Genomic DNA, 22,304 nt, shown 5'->3' on the forward strand with positions numbered 1-22,304 from the left:
ATGGCTACCTTATGCAAGACAAACTTTATGAATGTTTTGCAGGGTAGACACATCCGGCGGCTGATAATATTGAGAGCTCATCATCATCATCGTAACTCACTAGTATCATACAAGAAAATTAAGGGTCCGAATACAAGCTATGATGAGCCATCCTTTCGCAGATGGTGCAAACCACCTACGGAAAAGACTGAAAAGGTAGAAAAGATACCGAGAGGATCCTTACCTGTTTATGTGGGACCACACGAAAAGAGGTTTGTCATCCCTATGGCGTACTTGACAATGCCGGATTTTGAGAGCTTAATGGAGACAGCCGCTGAGGAATTTGGGTTTAAGCAGGAGGGCGGGTTGAAGATCCCCTGTGACGAGGATGACTTCAAGGAGATCCTGTCAAAGTGCTTGGCAAATCATAAAGCCACTTTGATAACCAGAAACAGAAAATGGGCAAGAGGTTAGAAAATTTACAGCCTATTATTTTTTTGTTTTATAATCTGGATTTTTATTCAAAAATATGATAAAAATAGGTGAAAAAAGAAACAGAAAATAGTGAAAATCATATGAAAAATATATACTATCATTCTGTTATGATATCGTTGGACCATTGCAGAGTCTTGAACACCTATACATCTCAAAAATATCAAAATTCTAGTGCTCAATATAATGTATAATATTAGGAACACTATCTAATGCTTCTCACCAAATGTTACCAGTTAGATTTACAACGCTCAAGAGCATAGGGGGGTTGACTGGCACTGCAAGCAAGGAGGTGGTCGTCACAGCGAGCTGAGAGCAAGGTTGGCCATGAATAAGGAAGGAAGACAGTCATGGCACATTGATGTATATTTATATTTGATCTGTTCAATGAACCATACTGTGGAATAGCCTATCGAAGCGACTCCGAAACTTTTTTTCTATTTTTACTTATATAGGACACATAGGAGCTTCTTTGATTTCAATTCTTTCTTGCTATGCAATCCAAATATACTCTGGGAAAGAAAGAATTAGAAAGTCAGAAATATATCCATGATAACATTAAGTTGATAACTAAAGAAAAACTTATTTGTGCAGTTTATATGCTTACATGTACATGTACTGTTAAGTTTTTGAGTAACGATCAACAAATGCCTTTGCTTTTTCTGGAGCAAAGAAACGTGCCTGCATATGACACACAGACTGTCATTCATATGGCCATCACATCAAAGTTAAAAGGCTTTTAAATATTTTCCCAAAATCTTGCAGATTTCATGAGAATATGCAGATAAATGTGACTAGAAAATCTTACTAGAGTTACAGAAATTTAAAATCAAATGCTGATCAACTAAATCACCCCATATATACAAAGTTGAAGACTTTCATATCATGAAAAATAAGCAACAGGTGAAGACTGCTCCAGACAGCATGGAGAACAGGAGAAAGCTCACATGAATTAAGATAGTTTTCCATCTGTCTATTTTTCAGTTACATGTCTAAATTGATTCATGAACAGCAGACATGTCAGCATAACTGAATAAGAGCACATGACTGAAGATAAGATTATGGTACATGTTATGCCAGAAAACTTAGGAGACTACCCGGAGTGAAGATCATAGATTAAGAAATAATGTTCTTCATTTATCACGATGTGCAAGATTAGATCATTAAAAAAGGTTGCAGATTGAATGCAAGGGCATCAAAATTAACTAACACACACACAAGCCAAAGAATTGCTCAAGTAAAAGCTGCATGAACACTATATCTACATGATAAGCAAGGAACAGCTAACATGAAGCTAACCAGAGGATTTCAATGTCTTACTTGTATAAACATCCGTTCTGCATCTCCAACATTGCCATTTTGTTTCAATATTATCCCCTGCAGTGCCAACACATGAAACCTTTAATTGGCTTACTACTAAAGACAATAAATTGTGAGAAAGTAAACAGGTATAGAATTCTGAAGATTTGAAGGGACAGTTGGACAAATATATGTAGCATGATTTACTGGACCAACTGATGATACAAACCCTTCTTATTTCGCAAATCAAAGCCTCTCTCTGAATTAGAGCATTAGACATCAGGAAATTGACCAGACGTAACCGTAAACAAAAACCAATCTCTAAATGCCAGCTTTCTTAAAGAGTATGAAAGAATTTGGAAAAATCACCTTAGCTAAGTATCCCCGGAAGTCATCAGGATGACTAGAAATCAATTGATCATAAACAGATAATGCATCGCTGATATGACCCCAATCTGAATAGGCTTTTCCAAGCAGCAGTTCAACCTGGACAACAAATATGAACCCTTTATCAACAACTAGATTCCAATTCTGATGGAAATAATATCATGGTATAAAATACGTCAAATCCAGCTTTCCAATAAGAAATTACAATAAAAAATCAGGTGTTTTTTTGAATATATTAAAGATACATACAAAAGAAGAACTCAATACCCAATTACTCTCCCCCCCCCCCCCCCCACCCCTTCCCCTTCCCAACGATGTACACAAAGGGGAATTTAAGAAAACAAAATTAAGATGGATTCTAGTATTCTTAACCAGGTGAGACCTACGATCAAGGTTCTGAAAGCACATAAAATTGTATTAAATAGAAACATAATAAACCTGTGGATGGAGCAGAAAAATAGACACAAAGCCCAGCATTAACCTATTAAGCGGTCATAATAGCTTTAGATCAGAGAGATTTGTACTTGTACTCTGTGCAAGACTCATCAAGAAAGCTTCACTTTGTACATAAAAAGACACGCTGGTTATCCTAGTTCAGTTTCTGAACAACTAGTTTGTTCAGTTATGAAATATTTATGAAGTTACTGAAAATCTAATGTCTGAAGAATTATCAATTCAGACTAACTTGAATTGGATCCACATTCTGGGCGTCATTTTCCTCTGTGCTACTTTCCGTCTTGACAGTGCTATCAGTAGATTTACCATTATTGAGACGTTCACGGGTATCCAGAAGGACCTGAACAGCCTACAACCAGAAAATAAAACAAATCCAAGTCAACAGATAGGTGTAGGTTAGGAGGAAAACAAAAGCCAGATGAAAGATTTTTTGATAGGTGTAGGTTTTTTTGACAAGTGACACATAAAATGATAAAATGACTTATGCAATGTTCTTTCAAAGGTTTTTTAAGGGTACTGGATATTCAGAAATAATAAGTTTGATTCTAGCAGAACAGCCTACATGCAGCAGATATAACAATCAAAATTAGATTGATGCATGCTAGCAACATTTAGAAAATCCCAACTGAACTACTAGGATCAAACTATACACTTCTTACTTGTCAAAAAAAAAAAAAAAAAAAAAAAAAAAAAAAAAAACTATACACTTCTTACAAAACATCAGATGGAATTAAAATTTAACTTCAGATCATGATGCACAAGACAAGGGTAGATAATAAGCAAAATTAAATTGGCACATCAATGCATGTGCGCAAAATGTCCATTATTGAGATAGCAACACATGGAAAAGCTAACAGTCAAGTAGTAGTGCACTAGCATGTGTATTTTGGGCCAGGAGGATGATGAAAAAGCATAAGACTGCAGAAAATGTACTACAAAGTCTTGAAGAAAGCACTCTAGATAAGCATGTCCATGCTGAATTAGACCAACACCTACACTTCCTCATAACATAAAGCTAATAATTCAAGCAAGACTCTCTAACCAATAATTGATTCACTCAAGTGTATAAGTTGATGTAAATTGCTTATCATAGCAGAACAATAACATCTTAAAAAACTGGCATTTTACTATCTTATTGCAATTCATATCGTCTCATGATGCTGAAGTAAAGACTAGCATGTAAAAATACTGAATGTTGAGTTACTCTACACAACAAAAAGAAACAACTAATCTATAATTGAACCAGATGGCAAACCTCGTCTGGCTTCTTAGAAGCAAGCAATGCATTTGTAAGGCCACGCAGAACTTCAAAATCTACACCTTTGGTCACCTTTTAAGAAAACAAAAGTTATAAACTGTCAGGATGCATGCAGCTCACAGCACCCAAAAAAAAAAAAAAAAAAATATTTGAAATGAATTCCCTCTTAAGACAACTATTTATCTTCATTGAAATAGAATTTAATAGAAAGGAGGGAGCATCTCTGAGCGCACAGAAGAATAAATGAGAACAACCAATAATATTTCTATTGCATTAGAAAATGTTATGCATAGGATATTTTAGACTGATGGTTTGCATTAATACCTGATAAGTATTTATCTATAAATTTAGTGCCAGATATTGAGGTAAAAAAAGTATGTAAAATCATTTGGATAGACTACAAGTAGCAGCTAATGGAAAATGCAAGAAAAAATCTAAGCATAAAGACCTTTGCTGAACTTTTGTATGCTGCAGCGCTTCCTTCATAATCGTTGAGCTCGTACTTTATCTCCCCCAACAAGCGAAAGACATCCGGGTCACTTGGTTTTTCCTGAGAAATCAGAACAACATACTTCAGATTGCCTAAATTATTTGAATCATGTTACGATTATATCAAAGTAACAAACAACCTTTGCCAAGTTCTCGAGATAAGTAGCAGCCCGAGCATATTCTCCAAGTTCTGCTGATGTGACTGCAGCTCCCTGCACGATGTCTCTATGTTATAAAAGAAGTTGCCAGATGCTCTTTTTGGCTGATGCAATAATAAGTGACTGATTTTGCTGAAATTATAAGATTTTCATTCCGCTCTATAGAATTTTGAGTCAATCAAATTCCCATTCCCACCAGTACACAAATATCATTATCCAAGCTGAGCAAGATATATAATATACATGCCAACAGATAAACACCATCATATAATATACGTAGTACACCAATGCTCTTTAAGAAATGGTCCATATTTCAAGGCTTCAAGCTGAAGGTTGAGTCTCATAACACTCATAACAAGCTTATAACATACACAAAGATCTTGATCTCCAGTAAAAAAATAGGTTTGACCAAGAATAGGGTAAAACTGAAACAAAAAGGAAATTGGAAAGGAAACAACAAACATATGAGTGTACAGCAAAGTATAAGATACCCAGTGTACAACAGAAACATAGACCATTGTAGCATAAATAGTCTGTTTAACTTTCCCAAATAAGGATGCCCATAGTTAACGGTTATATGTAGTATAATACCCAAAGACAAACATAATGCATGAATATTTGATATTTTTAATCAGAAACAAATTTGAAAGAAATAATCACTCACTTCAAGAGCAACTGGATCTTTAGGCGAAGAGCTCAGAGTTGCCTCATATTGCTGAAGCCTACTCTGTTAAGATACAAAAACAAAACTTGTCAATAGGGAGAGGAATTCGATAAATTCCTCCACTCTGGAAACACTTAAAGAAGAAATTTCTTAAATATTATCAACATAATCAATAGAAGAATGTCGTAGCAAGATCCAAACAACTGCAAGAAATTGCAATTTATTTCCTCACACGTGAATAGATTGGATGTACTAAGGGTGTTTTTATAATATTTAGCTAAAACACGCAATGACCCTGTTGATGTTACCTTATTATTAATGGTTCTACCCCAAATTCTAATATCTATAATATGAGGTCACATAGGCAAACAACCGAGTAAGCTTCTCACAACTCTTAATCCCGTTTTCTTTCTTTTATTCTACATTCATGCTCTCACCTTCAACTTCACCATTTTCTCTCTTAAAAGATGTGTAATCAAAAGTGATTGAACATTCAACTTACAGCCTTGCAGTAATTTACTAGAAGCTATAGAAAAGGCAGCATGCTGAAAATGACCGTCCACAAATTTACCTGAAGAACTGCTGTCTCTTCTTTGGACAACTTTTTACTGACTGCTCCATTGTCTTCACTAGAAGTTATGCTGCAAAATATGGACAAGCCAAAGAAAAAAAAAATCACCAAGATTAAATATTGTTACTTAGGTGCACATATGATAACATTATATTGACACTTTTTTTATAGAAGACATATGTATACATATCATTTAACACACACATGAGTATGTCACTCAAAAAACCAAAACATACAGAAGCATAAGCATCATGATGTCAATATCAAAAGAGGTCCATTTTCACATCTTGAGACCATTTAGCATTAAGAATGAAGACATACGCAGCCTCTAACAAAAGGCTTGTTTACTTCAGTGAAAGATGCTAAAGCATGTGGAAGTGAAGCTACAGAGAGAAAACAATAGTAAGTCTCTATCTTCTTTATTTTTATTTTTTATTTGTTTTATTTTTTTATTTTTTTGTGCTCAGAAGATTTGATGAGCTTTGAATTTTTAGAAATAAAAAGAAGAAACAAGAAACAATGTGACCTAATGAAATACAACTTTATACAAACAAGAGAAAATTTTATGATGCTATAGTACCTTCCAGTCGGTAGAAAGTCTCCCAAAGCAAAAACAAGGCCAAAGACCACAACAGCAATTCCAACTCCGATCTACCATATTTTCATATTTCATTCAGAAAATAGCATAGCCACAAAACACGAGAAACTCCACCAATATGATAGTATAATTGCATGAGACTACTTTCCAACTCAAACCTTAGTCCCAAGCCCTATTGTGTTCTGCTTTGGTTCAATTGGTGCATCATAGTCTATTGCCCTAAACTCATTCGTTGTCTCTGATCTCTTCTTTTCAACAGCGGACCTGATAGAATATATCAGAATTTAGATATTAAGATTCTACCAAGCAGAATGGAGCAGATGGGAAAGAGAATAAAAAGGAAAGATGCATAATCAACAACAGAAGATGACAACGTTTTAATTTATCAATAACAGAGTAACAAAGTTGTGTTTGCAGTTTGTTGCATACATTGCAGCATAAAATGAAAGTCTAAGAAGTAAACAAAAATTAGACTCAATTTGATTTTTTTATAACAGATATACAACAGTGGATCTTTAACATAAAAAATCACAGCTCAATTATTGGGCCATAGCACTCACATACTAGACAAGTAGAGGTTCATTCTCAGATGCCGAATATATTTGTCCAATGACCAACTTCATATGGATAAAAACAGACTAGCCATGTTCAATTATCAGTAGCACTTGGTCAATACCAAATTTGGTGAAAGACTCTAGAAAGTATAGTAGAATATATCTTGGCAATTATATCATAATTATGTGTACACAACACAATTGTGGGACAGAAGGTACATGACTTACAAGAACCACTAGGTGAGGGATCAAGGTGAGACATATTTCTGAAAATTCAAAGCAAATAGCATAGCTAACAAGGTCATACAAATTAATGTTGAAGTTATAATATTGATTAACCATCCAGAATCTTTTTATCATTTAAATCTGAAGTATATTCCTCCAATAACCACCCACTGTAAAAGTAAGTAGATTCTGAAAATGCCAGAAAATTGCACCTTTTGACTGCTTGAAGCTTTTCCTCAAACTCTAGATCAGAGAGAGTTTGCTTAAACTTTTTGTCAGGCCTTGAACTCACTCCTGGTGCTTCTACAAAAAATATAGTCTATAATTTTAGAGAGGGCAATGTAGAAAAAGGAGCACAGAAAGAAAGTCCACAAAGAGAGGGCATGAAGATGTCCATAAATCTTTTCCCATAAGATAAACAGACTAAAATGGGAAGTACTATGAGACAAATAAAAAAATATAATAATATTCAGAATGGAAACATCATACAATTAAAGCTATGATTTTTATAAATCATCTTGTATTCGACCTCGAGAAAACAGAACCCTCTATTGAAATAGGAAAATGCTTGAATCTATGCAGTATCCAAAACAAGTAGAAGAGGGAAAACTCCACTTACGACCAGGCATAGAGCTAGATTTCGTACTTGCTGACTTGCTGCACATAGCAATATAGAAAAGATTAGATATTGCTTTGAGATACAAAGAGTAATGAAAAAAAATGACAAATAAATCTAAGGTGACAATATGACAAAAGTAAAAAACAAAATCATGGGAATTATATGCACAATCATATGAAATAGACCTTGGTGTATACAAGACACAGTTTTTTCCCCTTGTTTCAACAAATCTACTTCACTTAAACTTAAACATGTGTCCAACCTTTGAAACTCCTGGGTACATAAAAGTGTATGACACTAGACAAACACCTTAAATTGGAATTGAGAGACATAGGGTTCCCTGAAAATAGTGGATTTTAAACTTAAAATCACACCCTACCCGATCCTTGCTTCCTTGGTCCAAGACCAAATAATACTCAAAAGAACTACAATAAATCCTAGCATTATGTTCAAAACAACTTTCATCTTATCTTTAGAGTAGACAGGGATAATGGATTCTCAGCTATGGCACCTTGCCTACATTCTACCAGCCATCTAAAAGCTGATTTATTTCTGCTTTGATATTGTAGTATCTTAAATATTCTAGATTACTAAGTGATTAAAAAAAAAAAACAACAACAAAATAGTTGCACATAATTCATTATGCATTTGACCAAATTTCAACCAATTTAAGACTACAATAATATACATCATGTTATAATTTTATAAATACAATTAGAAATTAAAAATTTCACAATAGATAAAACTAAAAACATTGACATAAGTACAAACAAAACCCAAATTAAAGGTTAAATAAAGGACCTTTGTAGTGGAAAATTGCTCTTTTGCTGCTTTGAGCTGCTCCATTTTTTGGTCTGAAAAGATCAAACACCCAACTCAGCCAATAAAAAATAAATACAAAAAATTGCAGCCATAAAAATAACTAAGTTTCATCATAAGCAACATTAAAGAAAAGAAAATTAATGTTTACATTTTTAGTATCGTCTTCAGAGCCGAATCCACGAGGATTATCAGAACATTGAACACGAAATGAAGAATAATTGCAGCGTTTAATTACAAAGAAGCACGAATAATTCAATGGGGTTGCTGCAACCCACATTATTTTTTATGGGTGTTGCTTCAATTTTCAATTCCCAAAATTTCTGGGCTTTACCTGCTTGATTTTAATTTAGTTTTTTTATAAATTCAGAAGAAAAAAAATACTGTACCAGAAAGTAAAGTAAGAGGGGTTGATGAACAACGGATAAAATTGAAGAAAATCTAATATATAACTAGGTTAGATCCCGTGCCATGCACGGTGATATATATATATATATATAGTTATATAGTATTGAATGAGAAGTATTACTGTACAGCTGTACTCAGTATAATCATAAATTAGTCGATAAATAATAAAAGTATGAAATATGTTAATTTGGTATTTGCAATTTTAATTGTAGCTTCCAATACACAACTAAAACAAAAGTAGGCAAAAAATCTGAGCAATATTTTTTCTTATTGTAAGATTATTTTAAAATTTTGATTTTTGGTATATAATTGATTATTTTTTTTTAGAAAGATTTGTGAATAAATATTTTATTTTAAATATAATAATTACTACATGTTAATATGGAATATGTAAAAAAATTAAAAATAAATAAATAATATGATTTTTGTAAGTGATTTGTTTCCTTAATTGAAATATTTTTTTTAGTAAAAAGAAAAAAAATAATTAAGGACACACCAGGAGATGACACGTGTCATTGCTGGTGTGTCTTTTAGTATATAGTATTGTTTCCTTAATTGAAATATTTTTTTTTTAGTAAAAAGAAAAAAATAACTAAGGACACACCAGAAGATGACACGTGTCATTGCTGGTGTGTCTTTTAGTATATCAATCTATAATATAATTACAGAGTCAGTTAATGAGGTTCCTCCAAAACCTCAATCCTCAATTCTCAAGAATTTAGGGCTTGTTTGGCACCGTTTTTGGTTTTCAGTTTCCTGTTTTTTTTAAAACTAAAAACCAAAAACTGGAAACAAGAAAAAGGTGTTTCCACTTTTTTGTTGTCAGTTTTCAATATTATTATGATTTTAATAAGTTTAAATAATTTTTTATTCATTATGTGACATATATCATATACTTATAATAAACAAAAAAACCAAAAAACAGAAAACCACAGCAATACCAAACGAGCCCTTAGTTTTTTTTTTTTTTTTTTTTTTTTTTTTTTTTTTTTTTTTTTTTTTTTTTTTTTGCTATAACCTCCATTATATAACTTCCATCTTTTTTTTTTTGTTAATAACTTCCACCATTCCTATTTTTTTTTAAGGCGTATATACCGTGTGCAAGCACGGATACACTCTAGTAGTATTGATTGTAGAGTTTTTTTTGGCAGCACTTCACCACAAACCTCCAAATCCCCAATACTTAAATTCTATGCATTTGATTTTTTTTTTTTTTAAAAAAAAAAGACAAAACCAATAACTACCATCCTACTATTTTATTTTATTTATATTATTTTTCTGGTATTTTTTTCAAGGGACTAACTACTAACATTTCGCTTTATCATATTTTCTACTGCACGGGTATCAATTCTCATGCACTCTCCTTTTTTTTTTTTTTGGCATCCAAACAACTTCCACCTCTCAAAAAAAAAAAAAAAAAAAAACCTCCAAATAACTTCTACTATTATTTTACCGAAAAACACACAATTACCCAAAAAGCTATCTATTTATTACATACGGCGTACTATATAAAAATCAACTTTTTTTTACATATAATTTTGCTAATAGATTTTTTTAATATATCCCGTGCATTTTGCACGGGTACACTCTAGTAATGGGAATTTTAAAGTTTAATTCTTGCTAAACCGCCATAGAATTGTAGTTTGAGCTGTTGAGTGTCTTCCTGGGTAGCTTTCGACAGTTTCACTAGAGTAGAAGATTGAAATGGATAAAGAAGAAACTTGTTAACGAAATAACGAGTACTTGTTTGCGGGGCAGTTCAATCCTGGCTCATGACTTGTGACTCATGAGTAGAGCCGTAGGGGTGTGTACTATCTGGTCCGAATTGGTATTTCGGTAGGGCTGAGCAAAACTATCATTTCGGATGGTGCTGATGGATTTTTTATTCCGGTTTTACAGGCTAGTCTTAACATATTTCATTTTCAGTTATTCTTTGAAATTCTTGATTTGAAAAGCCCCACCAAGCCAAAACCTCATATGTCAACTTGACCCGAGTTAGTGGAAATGGAGGGAAACTTTAAGAAAAACACTCACTCAAAAGTGCTTTCAATAGAGTTGAATCCCACAACCTTATAGTTGTGACTTGTGAGATTCAAACCTAACTAGACCAAGCCTTAATTGGTATGTTGGGAGTTGTTGGTTGCTCATGAATGATAGATTTACCATGATTTTTATTTTTTTTTCCGTAAATGGAACAAATGGGTAAACGTATACATAACGCAACCTCTTTTTTTTTTTTTTTTTGCTGTATAGAAAATCACCTTTAATATCAGCCTAAATATTGTAGAAGCAGAGTAGGGCAAAGGCCGAAGTGAACCAGCTCCTTTAATTTTCCTAGTCATAGGCTTATAAGAGTCGTAGCAACAATAGGACAATCCCTGAATTATGTACTTGATCTTACATATCAAGATTACAATAATTATAGGATGTACAGCTGACATTCAAAGCATAAAATCGAAGGAGATATGAATCTAAAAATCTAGACTAGATAGTTTGAGAATCAAGCAGAATGGGAGCTACATAACCTGGACTGTTAATCTCTTACCTTGTCAAAATGCATAATCAATAAAATGAGCATTGGTTAATTCTTCAATCTTCATTAAGAAAAAAGAACTCAATCCAACTTGCACATTTCTTGGCTCTTATTACCAAAACAATGACCAACTAAAGTTTTCCACTCTTCAGATGAACACCAACCCAAGTACTGCTGGAATACGCAGCAGGTTTTTAAGCTTCTCAAACTTGTACGTTTTATTCATCAAAATTCTCAGCGTGCTACAAGAAACAATGCAGATACAGGTATATACGAGCATACATTAACTGGAACTGTGATAGCCTGTACAGGTCAACTAACAGAGAAAACCTCTGGAGATCTGCATTCTTCCCACAGGCAGCTTAGTAGTGTTAATTGTCTTTAGGAGTGTCCTTCGGATGAACCTGTCCATCAACTTGCTTGGGTTTAACTTTCTCTGCAGCCCTACAGAATGTTACACTCCAGTCAGGAAGAGGAAAAAAAAAAAAAACAAAACAAAACAAAGCAAAGATAGTAGGAAATACACAAAAAAAACACAGGTGAAATGACAAACCTAATAATTCTGTAAATCACACTTTTCATAAACAAGTGTCTCAAACACAATCATACAATGAAAGGAGGCTAGTGAATATCACTTAAGTATTGACTAAATACAAGTCACTAAAAGGTGAGCAAAGGTTATAGTCGGCCATCTCTAAGTCACATGGACTTTCCCAACCAAAGTTTTCAGAGCCAAACTTTGAAGCTCGGACACCTAGATATAGCATAACAGGTGAAGATGATGGATTTGGACAGGTGCCCATTACCATTGCCTCCATACATGTACTGATATATATACACACACCCAATCTTTATCCCTAGGTCCAGATAACATAACACATCTTTTCTTATGTCATTAACTGAACTGCTCTAATAAGAAGTTTTTGATCAGGAAGCAGACTTCTGTTCAACACACAAAAACTCTAACAAGAAAAAATCATCTATAATATCTCGACAACAAGGCATTGACCATTTAGCAAAATGGTTATCTTTCATGAATGAAGAAGACACCAGATCCAACCCTAGAAAGGCCATTTTGTAGCAGAACCAGACAATGTGAGTGATTAATAAACTTGTAGTCCACAATTAGTAAAAAGTTGAGCCATGTGATCCTGTATTCTTGTTACAACCCTAAGGGCCTGTTCACATTTACTTAATTTCAGTTCAGTTCAGCTCCAATCAGTTCAATTCAGTCAGTCCAGTTCAGCTCCAATCAGTTCATTCAATTCAGCTCCTAATTTTCTTCTTTCATGAAATATTCATTTCTGCCCAATTCAGTTCAGTTCAGCTCTAATCAGCTCAGCTCAGTAAAAGTGAACAAGCCCCTATTAGTGCAGGATTTCAATAAAAAGCAAGCCGTAACATTTGTTCAGATAGCCAAAGTGGTTGCACCATTTTAAGTGCCATACGCTTATTACAACATCTCAACCATAGTAAATTGTATTCACAAAGATGTAACTTCTTATTAGTAAGACATGAACCTATGTTTAACGTGCAAGTATAGAGTCATAAACTTGGTAGTTGGTATCAGCCTCAGGCTAAAGAACATAGTTGTAATTTGTATACATTCGACTCGACTTACCCTCAAAATGGACAAAAGCCTTGTTAGAGGCATTGTGTAATGTTATTGTATTGGCAATTCGGCACAGACCTTGTTCATAAAATATACAAGCCTAAATTTTAAATGATCAACTAATACCAATTTCTTCGAGTCGGCCTGATTGCTCATGTAACACGAGGATTAGATGTACGCAACCTTACCCCTACATTATAACATTATTCTCTAACAAACTTCAATAAATAAAACAAATGGACAAACAATTTCTTTAGTAAAATCACAATCATCCATCAGTTTATACTACTAACACAACATTCAACTTTCAACGCAAAAATTTCAAAAATACTCTAAACTAAGCTACATTAACACTATTGAAGTAAATCAAAACTAATACATTGTAGGATCAATCGAGAAGAATAATTCATGAAAAATAGAAATTAAGAAGAAATTGAAAAAAGAGGGGAGAGAGGAGATACTTGGAGGAAGAGGAGAGAGATTCTTCTTCAATCCAATTACGAATCTGACGGATGTTGCGCCGGAAAATCGTGGAGGAATTCCTGACGTCGCTACGGAGAATTAGTATGGCGGCGCTTACTCCGGCCACCGTCAATATGAAGTTTGTCAATGCCATTTTTACCCCTTTTGCTCTCTTTCCGTCTCTCTGTATATCTCAGCTACGATATAATGATATATGCCAGAGCCAAGTGCTAGGGCCTAGGGGTTCAAATTGGGGTTGTTTTTATTGCGTCCATCAAAGTTGGGTCGAGTTTGAGTCGCGCTAACGAGTATTGCTTTTAAATCGAGTCATTTTTGAGTCGAATTTATGTTAGATGTTACAAATAAAACATTGTGTTCGTCGTTGTGTGTGATATTAAAAAGATTTGTATTTTGTCGACAAAAAAAATGTAACTGGGAAATAATATAATAGTGGTAGATCCTTACCAAATAAAGAAGTGTTGCAATAATGGGTATAAAACAGATATAAAAGGAAAATGTTGTGACTATACAAAACGAAAGGGATATGTATAAAAATTAGAAGTGTTACACTTTGTGCCTTTGTGGGAAAGTTGCAACATGTGACCATATATACCTGCAAGAAATCGTGATTGAACTTAATAATACCTCCGTTACATATTATTTGCAACGATTAGACATTTTCCCTCTCTACTTTATGTCAAATTGTTGCAAATAATATGTAACGGAGTATGTGAGAAGTTTAATGTAAATTTATTTTATTATATTTATTTAGAAAAAAAAATAAAAATAAAAATAAAAATAAAAAGGCAAAGTTAAGCAAGGAGTGGTTTAAGTGGATTTTCTGCTCTAATGACTTGCAGTTCTGTTTAAAATAGTATAATTTACAGATAAAAAAGATAGGAACTGAAATGTAAATTAATCATGAAAAATGCATGCAAGATTAATTAATGTCATTCCACCGCAAAATTTCCTATGAATATGCTACTTGTGGGAACACACTTTAGGTCTCTCCATTTTATGACTATATAACTGGGCTTCAATTGATCATGATTTCAAGCAGATGTGAATTTAGATGTTCAGGTCATGCTTACTACTTTAACATCACTCGTTTCGGCACTAGTTCATGGTGCCAAGGTGCCTCGAGTTTTAATGGCGGAGGGTAAAGAACAAGGTGATGCAAAACAGTTGTTGAGGAAATCCTACAACTTTTTTCTTAGATGCACTTACAAGGTTCTATCAGTTGGTCCCATCCCGGAACACATCGCCTTTATCATGGATGGAAATCGAAGGTATGCAAAGATGAACAACATTGACCCTGAGGATAGTCACAGGCCAGGATTCATAGCCCTCATGTCGGTTATCAAACATTGCTATGAGCTTGGTGTAAGATATATCACAATCTACGCATTCAGCCTACACAATTTCAGGAGAAAGCCTGAAGAAATTGAGAGGTTGATGAATTGGATGAGAGAAAAAATCGATACATTTCTTGAGGATGAGAGTTTTATCAAAAGGTACGGTGTTAGAATATACTTTGTTGGGAACTTGGAGAAGTTAAGTGAAGACCTTCAGGTTGCAACCAACAAGGCAATGGAAGTAACAGCCAATAATACAACAACATACCTGCTAGTATGTGTGGCTTATACTTCAACAGACGAAATTGCTCATGCTGTAGAAGAATCTATCCCCTGCAATGGTATGATTAGAAAACACGAAAACAACCTTGCTAATTTTAAAATCGAGTTAGCAGAACTAGAAAAACAAATGTACATGGCAGTAGGACCGATGCCAGACATTTTGGTTCGAAGTTCAGGGGAGACGAGACTCAGCAACTTCCTTCTCTGGCAGACCGACAGATGCCTCCTGTATAGTCCTTCCGCGCTGTGGCCAGAGCTTGGGTTAGGCAATTTGGTGTGGGCAGTAATCAGCTTCCAAAGGCACTATCTCTACTTGCAGAAAATACGAAAATCGTTTTAATGTTATGTCTTGCTCCTATATAATTTTGCTTTGCTATACTTGGGTAAACTTAATGTTCTTGGCCATTATATGAGACGTCCATGCTAAATCATGGGTCATCATCAACAAATTGAATGTCTGTAGTTCTGTTTTAACTGTTGGAATGAATCAGATTAGACATTTTTTATCAGTACATACTATAAACTTCTTACACTCTCAGTCTCTCACTAACCACTCCAAAACCTAGCTATCCAATGGGACTTGCAGAAGTTGGTCAGTCATAATCTAAGGTCATAATCCTTCGCAGGCTACATATTCCTCAAATAAGCACCTGATTTTAGCGCGCCTGTAATAAATCTAGGCGTATTGCATGTCATTCGCGTGCCAATGAGTGGCAAGGGGCAACATGAAGGCACTTAAGCGCGCTATTTAGATGCACAATAGAATTTGCGCTGGTATCTAGTTTTTCTTAAACCCAAATTAAGCAGTAATTTTGTGTATATCTATTTGGGACCTTACATGATTGAGCCCTTGGGGGTCAGCAATTTGCATATGGCAATCAGGCAAACAGTGTTAAATCAACAAACTTTTAGGAGTTTGTGCCTAATATTTAGGATTGTATCCTTTTAACTCCCCAAGCATCAACCCAAAAAACAATTTTACTCGGACTCTTTATTTCAGCTAAACTTGTCGAATAGTCTAATCTCAAACACGGGTATGACACAAACGCTCCATTTTGACCAAAATCATGTTAAATTTTAGGAAATTTTGTTTTTTACCACCTTACAAAAGCACTAAAATCTCTTTTACCACCTCCCAAAAAAAAAGTATTACTTTACCACCTTATAAAAAAAATAAATATAGGTTTTACCACCTCCACCTGACTCCGGTGACGGAAAGTTGATGTGGGTCCCATTCTAACGGCTACTTTTTGAAATTTACCCCTTTGTTCCTCGATTTTCCGTTATAAATACCCCTTTTAACCAATTTGTTCCAAAAAATCAACAGATTTTTGTTTTTTTTTTCGATTTGGTTCCAAAAAACTCAATTTAAGTGTGCCCTAGCATTCCCAGCATCGACTTGTTTGATATTTGTGCTGAATTAACAAAGTTCACTGAGACAGAAATTGGAAGGAGGTACGATGTTCAATTAAATCTCGAATTAGATGATTTTGTAGCAAATTTTTGCAAATTGTTGTCTGAATTATGTCGCAAATGTGATGTTTGATTGTAATTGTGGATATGACTTAAGAATTGAACCCCAATTTCGTACTTTTAACATTAGGGTTTTTGTTAGTTTCAATTGAATTGGGGTTTTTTAAATTTGAATTGATTATTATAATTAGGGTATGGCAATGGTAATTTTGTTCAACTGGGAGTAATGTTGATGATGGTGCTTGCCAATTGTTGAAGGAAATGTCTTCCGTAAGCTATTCACCATCAAAAGAAAAAAAATGTCAATGCGGAGTACCCATGGCGAGGCTTACTTCCTGGACTAGGGAGAATCCGGGACGCAAGTTCAGGTCGTGCAAGTTCTATGACCCTGTGACAGAGACAAGGGGTTGTAAAGCCTTTGAGTGGGTGGATCAGCCAGATGGAACACCATGGCAAACAGAGGTGATTAACAACTTAATACTTGACAAGAAATTGATGAAGGGTGAGATAAATGACTTGAAGAGGGAAGTAGATGATGTGAGTGGGCAGAGGAGATGCTTGTTGAATGAAATTGATTCCTTGAAGATCAAGTGTAAGGCACTGAATTCTGACAGGAAGAAGATGAGCATGGAGAGTCAAGGAAATGATGGATCATCAAAGAATTTGACTATGTTTATGGGTGTTGTTGTGTTTTGTTTCCTAGGTTTGGTTATGTCCTTGTATTTTGCTAGAACTTAGGATTAGTGTGGACATTAGTCAATTTAGGCAATGTTTTATGGCTTTTGTTAAGGTATCATGTTATGTATTTGAATATTTTGCGTAATGAAATGAAATGAAATATTTTGAAAAGGTTGCTCTAACTTGTAGTGCTTAATTTAGTCATTCCCATTCATTGTAGTAGCAAAAGGCATATTTACATATGCATACAAAATGTTGAGAAAGTGTTGCAGCAAAAGAGCACTACATATGTTGACCTTTAAAAACTAAGTTGTCCAACTACACACATGAAATTACTTAAAAAACTAAGCTGTTCATGAAGTACATATTCTCTAAACTATTACAAGCTGTTCAAATTCTTTGTCCTGCTTCTGGTAACTGGCAGCTTGGGCCTTGGTTGTGTTGCTTGGGCTGGCTGAGATGAAGACTCATTTGGTTGGGGTTGAGTTGAGCTCTTTTTTCTGCCTCTAGGAGTGGGTTGACTCAGAGATTGATAGGGTGCTGATGATGCAGGGGCAGTTGCTGAGAACTGGGAAGATGTTGCTGCAGTAGTAGCCTGTGGTTTTGGCATTGTCAATGCAGCCTGCATTTCAAAAAAAAAAAAAAAAAACATAAGTCATCAACCTAAAACACATACAATGAATGCAACATTTCATGTATATACCTGTTTTGCAGCTTTAGCCTCACTTTTCTTCCTTTGCTCTTTCATCCAAGCTGTCTGCAGCTGTGGCCTTCCCCCTTTGGGATTTTGTGCAGGCTGCTGTGGTTTTTCTGGTGCAGGACCTTGCTTACAGGTCTTGGCATAATGTCCAAACCCACCACAGTTTCTACATTGCTTTTTGATCTTTTGTTTTTTCCCCTGAGAAGTAGCAGCAGCAGACCCTTCACCTTGTTCAAGCTTCCTTTTTTTCCCTTTTGGTCTGCCTGGCTGAACCTTTATCACAGGTGGCAAAGGCTCTCTAAGCTGGACCCTTTCCCAATGCTTTGAACCAGGCATTGCAGCTATAGGAGACTCATATGCATCTAGGTAAGTGACCCTATAATAGTGTGGATGCACATACAACTCAGGGTCCTCCCTCTTGTCTAAAATGCAAGCATAAGCATGGGTACAGGGTATCCCTGTCAACTCCCATCTATAGCAAGTGCAGGTCCTATTTGACAAGTCAACAATGCACTGGTCATCTTTGTATTGAACCTCATAGGTCTCTCCCCTAGAAGCCACAACAGTACATGCCCTAGCATACTTCTCAATGCCATCAAACAACTTGTTGACATATGGTGTTAATAAACCCTCCCAGCTAGAGGCAGCCTCCCACTTATCATTACTTCTCTTCATCATGTACCTTCTTAACCATTCCATTTGGGTAAGAATGGGCTTATCCCTAGCTTCCCTAATCACAGCATTAAAAGTCTCACACATGTTGTTTAACAACATGTTAGACTTGCATGTAGTTGAGAAAGCATGCCTAGACCAGTGGTGGGGGGGGATGTTTGCAAGGTACTCATATGCTTCGTCATTGAGGAACTGAATTGACTCCATAGCCACCTCAAATTCAAACTAACACACACACACACACAAAGACACACAGCATACAAAAATTACTCAGTTTGTACAGCAATGCCAAACAAAGGATATACAGCTATCCCAAATTCAACAATCCAAATTATACATTCACACACAAGATATCACATGCAAACACAATTATACACAAAATATTCAAAACAAATGCAAAGATAAAGTCAAAGTTCTTGTATATACCACTGTGCTTGCCCTAGCTGCTGCCCAAAAAAGCTCCTTGAAAGTGGCCCCATGAAATTGCAATTTGAAATTTGCCCAAATGTGTCTGACACAGAACCTCAGCTCTGCCTTTGGGACAACTTCAGCAAATGCTTCAATCAATCCCTAGCATATGACAACATACACAAAAGTTAAACCATATACATGTATAAAAAAAAATTAAAAAAAAACAGAGTCAAGGCACTTACTTTCTGCCTATCAGACATGAAAGTCAAGCCATGTCCTTTGTCAAAGCACCCTAGTGACTCCATCAGACTTTGAAGAAACCAAACCCATGTCTCCTTATTTTCAATCTCACATGTTGCCCAGGCTATTGGAAATATGTTGTTATTTCCATCTTTACTTACAGCCACCAAGATTTGCCCAGGATATGCTCCTTTAAGGTGGCAACCATCTACCCCAATAATGGGTCTGCAACCAGAGACAAACCCAAAACTCAGTGGAGCAAGGCAAATGTACATTCTCATGAAGATTGGCCTCTGTATCTGATCCATTGTATCCACAACCACATTGCAACTGCTGCCTGGGTTGTACTTTAGGATAGCTTTCCCATAGTCCCATACCCTAGCATATTGCTCAGCTGCACTCCCATAAATAACCAATTTGGCCCTGCTTCTTGCCAACCAGGCTTTGTAATACCCAACTTTAATCCCCAAATCATTCAATGCCCTCTCTTGAATCTGTCTTAACTTCCACCCTGGGTTACTCCTAAATTCCTCTAAGTACCTGTTTGCCAGAAATTCAGCTGTCACCTTCTTGTTCATCTTTGTCCTTACACACCTATGCTTCAACACTAAAGACTTAATCTGGAAAGCATCTGATTTCAGTAACCTGGAAGCATAGAACTTGAATCTGCACTTCCTCCCTTTCACACAAGTACACTGAACCAATCTACAACTTTTCTTGTTGTACTGACAACTACACCTTCTTCTACAGTAAGCTGTTATCCTTTTGCTGTCATTATGTAATAGGTAGTACTCATACCTATTCTCAATTGCATGTTGCCTCAAAGCTTTCCTCACCACTTGAACATTGCTGAACTTTAAACCCACTTCAAATTGGATAGGCTTGGAGAAATCTGTTTCAGCATTAAACCAAGTACAACCACCATTGTCATCATCAGACTCACCATCTAAGCTCCTAAGTTCCTCAGATTCATCATCAGCTTCTTCTTCAACCCTGATGTCAAGTGAGTTCAGATGTCTATCAATGTCAACCCTAGGATCCTTAGGCTCCTCTGGATCTTCACCTACACCTTCCAAGCTGCCCTTCACCTCACTTCTAAGCAGATCTAAGTTTTGCCTCAACCACTCTTCATCAGATTCATCATCATACACATCCTCTTCTCCCTCCTCCCAGTCCAGTCCTAGATCACTGTGCTCAGAATCAGAAGACTCAGTTCCTCCCTCCCTATCACTGTACTCATCTTCAAACACCAACTTCTTCCCTGCTCCTTGCTTCTTCTTGCCTGCACCTTGCTTCCTAGGTTCTTCACCCCCAGATCTAGCACCAATAGCTCCCTCAAGAACCTTTCCCTTACCCTTTTCAGCTGCAGTAAACTTCCCAGAAGCTCCCTCACCTAACTTTCCCTTTCCCTTATCTTTTGCTGTCACTCTATCTGTAGCTGCATGCACTCTTTCACCCCTGTCCTCAGCTTCTTTGTCATGAATCTCAATCCCTTTTAACCTTGGGCTTCTCCTTACTTCTAAGCTAGTATCCTTTGGGCCTGTCTTAAGTATTCTAGGCCCACCAAATTTCTTTTTAAGTCTGCTCCTCTCTTTTGAAGTCAACTCATTACCATCTATAAGATTAAATGGTGTTTTATCAGTTGCTTGAATTTGCTCATGGCTAGTCACATACATCTCTATTTCCCCATCTTTATTCACTGTCTCAAGGAACCCCTTTACCTCATCATCACTATTCAACTCCCTTTTACCAGTTACCCAAGACTTCCCTTTCTGTTTATACCAACAACTAAATCCCTTAGGCACCCTAACAGTAGCATACACAAAACCATGTATAGCTGACTCCCTCAAGTAGTGTACATCTATGCTAGAAACAGGAACATTTTTCCTCACATAAACCCAACCACCATCCCAATTTAACACCCTTCTATTTTTACCAACTAATGAGGGTATAAATGCACCCCCCAATGTCATTTTAAGGTTCACTTTATCCATCCTAGCTGTAACAGGTCCAACAACAACAAAACAAACACAACAATGCACAATCTCAGTATTTAATTGAACAATTAATCATTCAATCCAGTTTACAACTACTCACAAATTACAACATGCAAGACCAATTAGGCTACACTTTGCACTTAATTAACAATTAAAATATAAATAAAACCCTAATCAACTAATTAATTAACAATAACACAGTTCAACCAAGTCAAAGATTCGCATAATTAGGGTTTATAATTGTTTAATTCACATATTCCCAAAAACAGCAAATTTTACCCCAAATTACTCCCAATTACCCACACAAAGTACAGTAAGGAGCTAAAAAATACCTCTTTCGTCAGAATTCGAGATTCTTTGTCAGCAAAGACTCAAGCTTTTGGACCTTTACGCGTTGAAGATGACAGATACCTCGCTCAGTAGCTTCGCTATTGTGGTCCCAACTACTCTTGCTGAGGGAAGAACTGTGCGACTTAGGGTTTGCTTTTTGACAAATATCAGAAAATGAGAGGAGAGAGAGTGACAAGGTTGAATGTAAGGGAGAAATTGATGAGAAATTGATGGAGAGAGGTGAGAATTGATGATAATTCAGAGGGGAAGGTGAGAAAAGGAAGAAAGAGAGGGAAATCGTATTTTTTGTCATAAATGTGGAGGGAAATGAGAAATGGTGGGACCCACAGCAACTTTCCGTCACCGGAGTCAGGTGGAGGTGGTAAAACCTATATTTATTTTTTTTATAAGGTGGTAAAGTAATACTTTTTTTTTGGGAGGTGGTAAAAGAGATTTTAGTGCTTTTGTAAGGTGGTAAAAAACAAAATTTCCTAAATTTTATCATACCATAGTGCATAGTCCATGACCTGCGGTTTGAGTGACATATTTCAATTGATGGTATGCATGTGACTTGAATAACTAT

At 35.6% G+C, this 22,304-nt stretch overlaps 3 protein-coding genes and 1 pseudogene across 3 annotated transcripts; 2 read left to right on the top strand and 2 right to left on the bottom strand.

Moving 5' to 3' along the window:
• Positions 1 to 826, top strand: LOC145616717 (uncharacterized). Its single transcript, XM_081671464.1, has 2 exons — positions 1 to 448; positions 708 to 826. The coding sequence occupies exons 1-2, from the start codon at positions 1 to 3 to the stop codon at positions 782 to 784; spliced, it is 525 nt and encodes a 174-aa protein (XP_081527590.1). The 3' UTR covers positions 785 to 826.
• Positions 542 to 9,003, bottom strand: LOC145617293 (uncharacterized). The gene is made up of 16 exons (XM_081671987.1): positions 8,720 to 9,003; positions 8,551 to 8,603; positions 7,750 to 7,787; positions 7,343 to 7,433; positions 6,510 to 6,615; positions 6,334 to 6,404; positions 5,754 to 5,823; positions 5,183 to 5,245; positions 4,501 to 4,572; positions 4,320 to 4,421; positions 3,869 to 3,943; positions 2,843 to 2,962; positions 2,140 to 2,256; positions 1,792 to 1,848; positions 1,079 to 1,152; positions 542 to 983 (listed from the first exon to the last, which is right to left on the bottom strand). Exons 1-15 carry the CDS (start codon positions 8,846 to 8,848, stop codon positions 1,093 to 1,095), a joined length of 1,224 nt encoding a protein of 407 aa, XP_081528113.1. The 5' UTR covers positions 8,849 to 9,003; the 3' UTR covers positions 542 to 983; positions 1,079 to 1,092.
• Positions 9,004 to 13,687: 4,684 nt separating this feature from the next.
• On the top strand, positions 13,688 to 15,560 carry LOC145616718 (dehydrodolichyl diphosphate synthase CPT3 pseudogene; annotated as a pseudogene).
• A 1,994-nt stretch (positions 15,561 to 17,554) lies between these two features.
• Positions 17,555 to 22,182, bottom strand: LOC145618154 (uncharacterized). The gene is made up of 4 exons (XM_081672945.1): positions 19,397 to 22,182; positions 19,170 to 19,313; positions 18,075 to 18,968; positions 17,555 to 17,993 (listed from the first exon to the last, which is right to left on the bottom strand). The coding sequence occupies exons 1-4, from the start codon at positions 21,386 to 21,388 to the stop codon at positions 17,751 to 17,753; spliced, it is 3,273 nt and encodes a 1,090-aa protein (XP_081529071.1). The 5' UTR covers positions 21,389 to 22,182; the 3' UTR covers positions 17,555 to 17,750.
• Between the last annotated feature and the right edge of the window lie 122 nt (positions 22,183 to 22,304).

Source organism: Chenopodium album, chromosome 26 (assembly GCF_948465745.1).
Source record: "Chenopodium album chromosome 26, dcCheAlbu1.1, whole genome shotgun sequence".
Taxonomy (NCBI): Eukaryota; Viridiplantae; Streptophyta; class Magnoliopsida; order Caryophyllales; family Amaranthaceae; genus Chenopodium; species Chenopodium album.